Here is a 6,000-nt window from a genome sequence, read left to right on the forward strand (position 1 = left end):
ATGATGGATCACGACGGAACTTGTAGAGATATAGCCGTGCAGGGGTTATGAGTGTATTAAGCTGTATCTGCCGAATGATATGAGCCTCCCGAATGGAGAGATTAGGATGAGGGTCAGGGTAGAGTTGCGGTCTAAGCGATCAGCATTGTAATATTCGCTGATGGTGGCACAAAGAGACAGTCTCGACCCGCTCTCCAAGGATCTTGGCCAGGGGAGGAACGTTGCCCGGTTACGAGTTCACGGGCGAGCTGGTTCGCCAGCTCATTGCCGTCAATCCCCGAGTGTCCAGGGATCCACCGGAAGAAGACGGGGCAGGCCTGTAGCGCAAGTGCAGCCTCAAGCTCCGTAAGCGGAGACTTTTAGATTGAATGGCACGGATTAGCAGCCTGGGAGTCAGTGTATGTAAGTAGCTGCGGCACAGGTGGGAGAGAATGGAAACTTTGAATGACATGAATGGTGGAGAGAACCTCAAGCGAGATAATATCCGGAGGGTGGAGAAAGGAGCCGCTAGTGTATGTGACAGGGGTAGATAGACGAGGATGAAAGAGGACCTGGCTTCCGGATCCACAAGGAGCCACATAAGAGGCATCCGTGTAAGCGACTCCATGGGTATTGAAGAGCGGACTATGATGAGAGCCAGCAGCATGTCGGCGGTCAGAATGCAGGACTTGCGACATATTGGCTGTAAGAAGAAGTATACGCAGGTTAGTGACCTTCGGAGGGGAAGGAGCTGGCAGAGGGACTGACTAAATGGGGGGAACGTTAGCCTGGTTGAGAAGCCAGCGTCCATGAACTGTGCCGGAGAGGCGAGCTATCTGTCGGTCGTGGTGAATGGAAAGGAGACTGCGAAGTGGATGAAAAAGCCCAGTATCATAAAGCTTATCGGTGGAAGTGGTTATGGGAAGACAAAGAGCAGCTTTATAAAGGCCATGAATAGCTGTTGCAAGTGTGTTTAGCTGGCTCTGGGTGAATGAAAGTATGGTATAAAGTAAAGGAATTTGTTAAGAGCCAGTGTGCGAGCCAGTCGACAGGCGTGAGCTTCCCTCAGGCCAGAGGACCGTCTCACAACTCGGCGAAGTAAATGGCTGATATGCTGACTGGTAGCGACAGCCGCATGGAGATCCCGGACTTTTTTTGCCGCATGCAGAGGCATGCCAAGAACGCGGCATTGAGAAACTTTGGGGATTGGGGAGCCGCCAAAGGTAAGGGAGATCAGTGAGTTGTGAGCTTGTTGATATGCAGAGTGAGTCAAATGTAGGAGTTCTGACTTCTCGGGCGCGGGAGACAGGCCTGCATGATCAAGAAAACAGAAAATGATAGCAAATTCTTGCTGAATGGTGTCTTGAACATGACCAGGAGATCCGAACGAGCACAACTGTGTGATGTCGTCGGCGTAAAAAAAGTGCTGAAGATCGGGAATAGACGATAACTGAACCGCGACAGGAGCCATGACGATAATAAAAAGGGTGGGTGAAAGAACGGCACCCTGTGAAGTACTGCAGGTGAGACAATGGGGTGTAGAAGTGAAGCTCAATACTCGGAAATGGGCCTCGCGATTAGAAAGAAAAGCTCGAGTGTAGTTATACATGCGGGAACCCGGAGTCGGTGCTGGATAGGCAGGTAAGAATATGGTCATAGGAGACGCAATCGAATGCCTTGCGGACATCAACTGTGACCAAGGCGTGAAGCTTAGGGCTGCCACAGGTGAAGAAAGTATGCTGAAGTATGACGAAAAGGTGCTGTGCAGATAAGCGGGGGCAAAATTCAATGAGGGTATGAGAGAGCGAGTTCGAAGCCTCCAAATGCCGACTTAGCCTAGTGAGCGCCATTCTTTCCATTGTCTTGCCGACACAGGAGGTCAGAGAAATGGGCCGGAGATTTGAAAATGCTGGAGCCTTACCAGGTTTAGGAATGAGACACATAATGGAGGAAGTCCAGGGCGATGACAGAGAGCCTCTTTTTCAGGCGGTGTTATAGAGGTTGAGAAGGTGCTCTTTTGCGTTATCGGGCAGATTGCTAAAAGCGAAGTAAGTGTTTCCATCTTTACTTCTCGATGAAACGCATGTTGCATACACAAGACTGACCGCTCCCTTCTTACACATTGGCAACTTGTTTAACCAAGCTTCCTTTAGCTAATTTGTTTTGGCAGGAATGGGAGGATGCGCGGGTTGCGTCGCATATACACACGCGTAACGGATCATGCCAACGGCCTAAAGGAAACCAACCGTGACTACGCAAGATGCAAGCGTCTGATGCTGGCACACGTCAAAGTGGAAAACTTAAAGTACAACCGCGACTTTTAGCTTGTAATAATAATAATAATAATAATAATAATAATAATAATAATAATAATAATAAGAAGAAGAAGAATTGGTTCACAGGAAGGGAAAGGCGCAGTATCTGTCCCACTTGCTCTATGAACACCTGAATCACACCGTAAGGGAAGGGAGGAAGGTGGGAGTGAAAGTGGAAAGAAAGGGAAGCCGATAGTGGAGGGCAACGGAGTAATTTCCCCGCCCCCCTGAGGATAAAAGGAGATACGGTTAGCTTGTAAAATGCACAAATCCAATCCAGAGCCTACTTCAGCAGCAATAGGCCGAGCCTCGCGATCCCGCTTGCGCCCCTGGGTCGACACTAGATCGCTCCAGTGGTGGAGCTGCGCCCAGTAGGCTGAGCGTGAGTGAGTGAACTTTATTAACTGCTCGGGGATCTTTTTCTTCGCCTCTTCAACCGAGGATGACGAGCGGTTGGCGCCCCCAGTCCAGGGCACCACTGGCTTTCGCCAGTTTGCGAGCTCTGGTGACCGGCAGAGCTGAGCCCCCGAGTCAGAGCTGGCCAGCAAAGCCTCCCACTGTCTTTCATTTTGGTTTTCAATTTTTGTAGTTGATGTGAGCTGCATTTCCATGTTATGTGGTACAGGGTAGGGATCTTCCCGCACCACGGGCACTCGTCTCTGAATGTCGTGGGATGCATCATGTGTAATATGTGTAAATTAATGAAGGTGCCCGTCTGTAGCCGCCTCAGATCTATGGCCTCCTCGTTGCTGAGCTTTTTATGCGGCTCCGGATATACTTTCCGCAAGCCTCTGTAGTGTTGTAGTATTGTGGTGTAGTCAGGGTCAAGCGGAATCAGGTCCTCTGTCGTGAGACTGTAGGTAGACGGTAGGTTGCATGTCCTTGTGCTACCCTGTCTGCGTACAAATTCCCCGTGATCCCTGCATGCCCCGGAATCCACACTAGTGTTTGAGTGTATTGTTTTGTTGGCTGGCTTTTGAAAGGATTTGGTGCGCTACCTTAGATAATTTACCCCGTTGAAAATTTCTGCACGCGGATTGAGAGTCTGACAGTATCGTCAGACTCTCTCCCGTTTCTCTTCCTTGCCTAATGGCCAGTGCGATAGCCACTTCCTCTGCCTCCGTGACTGTACAGTTTTGGATCGAGGCGCTAACTACCTCCCGGCCTTCGCAGTCTGTGACCGTGGCTATCGCCCTCTTTGCGTTGGTTTCGTATAAGTCTGCGTCGGTGAACCTTGACGTGTCTTGTTGACCGAATTTTGTTTCATAATACTCTGCCCTTGCCTGCCTTCTTCCCGGGTGTAGGCGGGGGTCCATGTTTCTTGGTATGGGCCGAACTCGGTACCAATTTCTGACTTCCCGCGATACCTCTCTTGTCTTGTTATAAGCCTGCAGGTGTGTGCTATATCCCAGTCTTTCCAACACCCGTCTTCCCGTCCTCGTTTGTAGAAGTCTGTTTAGCTGTGACTTGATTTTTAGCTTCTGCTAATTCTTGTATTGTATTGTGCAGACCCAGAGCTGCTAGCTTGTGGTTCGGTGAGTTCTTGGGGAGCTTGAGTAGGCTGAGACAAGTTTCCCATGAGCGAAAGCTTGAACTTTATTATGGAACCATAGCGAACTAAGTTGCTGCGGATGAGCAGCTCAAGTGTGGCGATGTCGAAGGCTGCTGCTCCCTGAAATGCAATTTGGAAAGCTGATTTAGAGCTTTCCACTTAACGCTGCGCTAACGCTGCCTCCCGCTTTCTCGTTTCGTGTCTTTTTTACCTCTTATTTCTCGCGACACTAAGCTGACGGAACATGAATGTCCGAGCGCAATCACACATTTCTTCTCCCTTTTCCCCATGAGTGCTCCCTCCACTACATTTTCGGGGACGTCGATATTGGGGCTACGGCTGGAGGATATCAAACAGGATTGCCCGCGGGACGCGCAAGATAGCTAGGTTTTCCAGTACAACTGCATTTCGACCTTCTTCATTATCTCCAGCGCTGAAAATGCTGAAAACGTTTCTCGATTACTCCATCCGTCTAGCCATACACAGTTTGAAGCAGACCGTGCGTTTCCGAGACGCCACTTGTCAGACGATATTATACTGACGGTGCTGCAGTGGACATTATCAACAAACTCTCAAGCACAAGCTTCCCCTAAATCTGTGTTTGAAAAGTTCAAAGCGAATTTTGAAAGCGTTAGAAGCGCGAATATCTATCTGTCATATTGTAGTTCGTCACCTTGTTTGGTTGCTGGTGGTTATATGTTCATTTTACTAAATTTCTTTCATTTCTCCATAAACTCCAGAACAGGATATTGGGAAACGTAGAACGTGGCTAGGAACGGCTGCCAGATGGTTGAGACATCTCATGCGAATTTTAGGTAGTGATGCTCGCTGATGGCAAAGCAATGGATTCTGCCTAAAGACAAGGATAGCTACATCAAAGAAGTGAAGCGTATCGTACACAAAGAGCGTACGAATTTTTCACGACAGTGAGCCCGCTGCTAGGGCAGGACAAGGTTAACCGAGATCAATGAGAAAGGTCTCCAGCATACGCAGTTAGGATCACTCCTGTCACTTTTACACATTCTTATGCACCGCGTTATGACGTTGAAAGAGAGCTCACGGCCGCCGCAGACTCCCCAGGGCGAGGGCCTTCCCACGCACTGACAGCTGCCACGTTTGCAGTCTAGGCCAGGGTCTGTGGCGGCGCACTGCTCGGTCCAGACGCACTTCTCGGCCAGTCCGCGCTGGGGCTCGCACAGCGGCGCCAGCCTCTCCCTACCGCTGGCGCTTAAGACGAGCACGGGCCGCTCGACGGGGCAGCCACAGGTCCCTTCGATGCAGACCAGGGCCCCGGGGCAGCCGGCATCGGCGGCGCACGAAGGGAACGCGATCGACGCTGTGCCGTCGCCCAGCTGCGCTGGATGGGGGCTACTCGCGTTTGGGGAGTCGGACGTTAAGAACCTGCAAGCACGCGTTATCACATGCGGGTGTTGATCCAGATGACCGCTCATTCCCGTTTGCAGAAAAGAACTGGGTCATACATTTATTCCATGGATTCTTAATGGGCAGTAAACATGATTTATTACAACGATCGTTATTACCCTGTTTTGAAGCACGTCTTCTTAAAGCAGCAGTCACATAAGCACATAAGTCACAGCACATAAGAAATTGTGCCCTGAAAATTAGTGGCTGGCATTTATATTTTTGTTTAATTCCGCGCACTTCTCTCGCTGTAATTTCAGTGTGCAATCCTCAGTTCTCTTTTACTGGGTATTGTTTCCAACGAATTAAGGAAATCTTGAGCAATGGTACTAAAACAGTGGAAAGGACGTCTTCATAAGGAGAAGTGGACATTACGACGCTGGAAGCAATTGAAGTTTTCTTGCCTGCAGCAAAATAGGCCGCACATACGTGAGAGCAACCTCAACCGTTACCAAAACAAAAAAACAACAACTATTTATTCAGCGCGCGATTATAACATGCGACAAACTGTGTCCCATTGACGAACTTGTACTCTTTTGACTTGAACCTGACAGAGCTTTCGCTGACGCATTCAGTGCCTAACTGCTTGATTTAAAAGCTTCTAAGATATCTCGTTCTGTGTGTGTTTTATTGCGGCTGGGTTCGGGAATGTGACATAGTTTTCCACAGGTTGCCTTATCTCTCTCAATCGATATTTTTGATGTTTTGGTAGCGTTCGTGGTTGCTGTCCCA

General features: G+C 49.4%; 1 protein-coding gene across 1 annotated transcript in view; it reads right to left on the reverse strand.

Moving 5' to 3' along the window:
* LOC146210014 (uncharacterized) overlaps positions 1-5,297 on the reverse strand; it is a 212,806-nt gene extending 207,509 nt beyond the window's left edge. The window contains exon 1 of the mRNA XM_084581592.1: positions 4,907-5,297. Within this exon, the coding sequence (XP_084437718.1) occupies positions 4,907-5,297 (391 nt within the window). The remainder of the gene's footprint in view (positions 1-4,906) is intronic.
* Positions 5,298-6,000: the final 703 nt, after the last annotated feature.

This window comes from Amblyomma maculatum, chromosome 1, assembly GCF_055883805.1.
Source record: "Amblyomma maculatum isolate TAMU_Amacu chromosome 1, ASM5588380v1, whole genome shotgun sequence".
Classification (NCBI taxonomy): Eukaryota; Metazoa; Arthropoda; class Arachnida; order Ixodida; family Ixodidae; genus Amblyomma; species Amblyomma maculatum.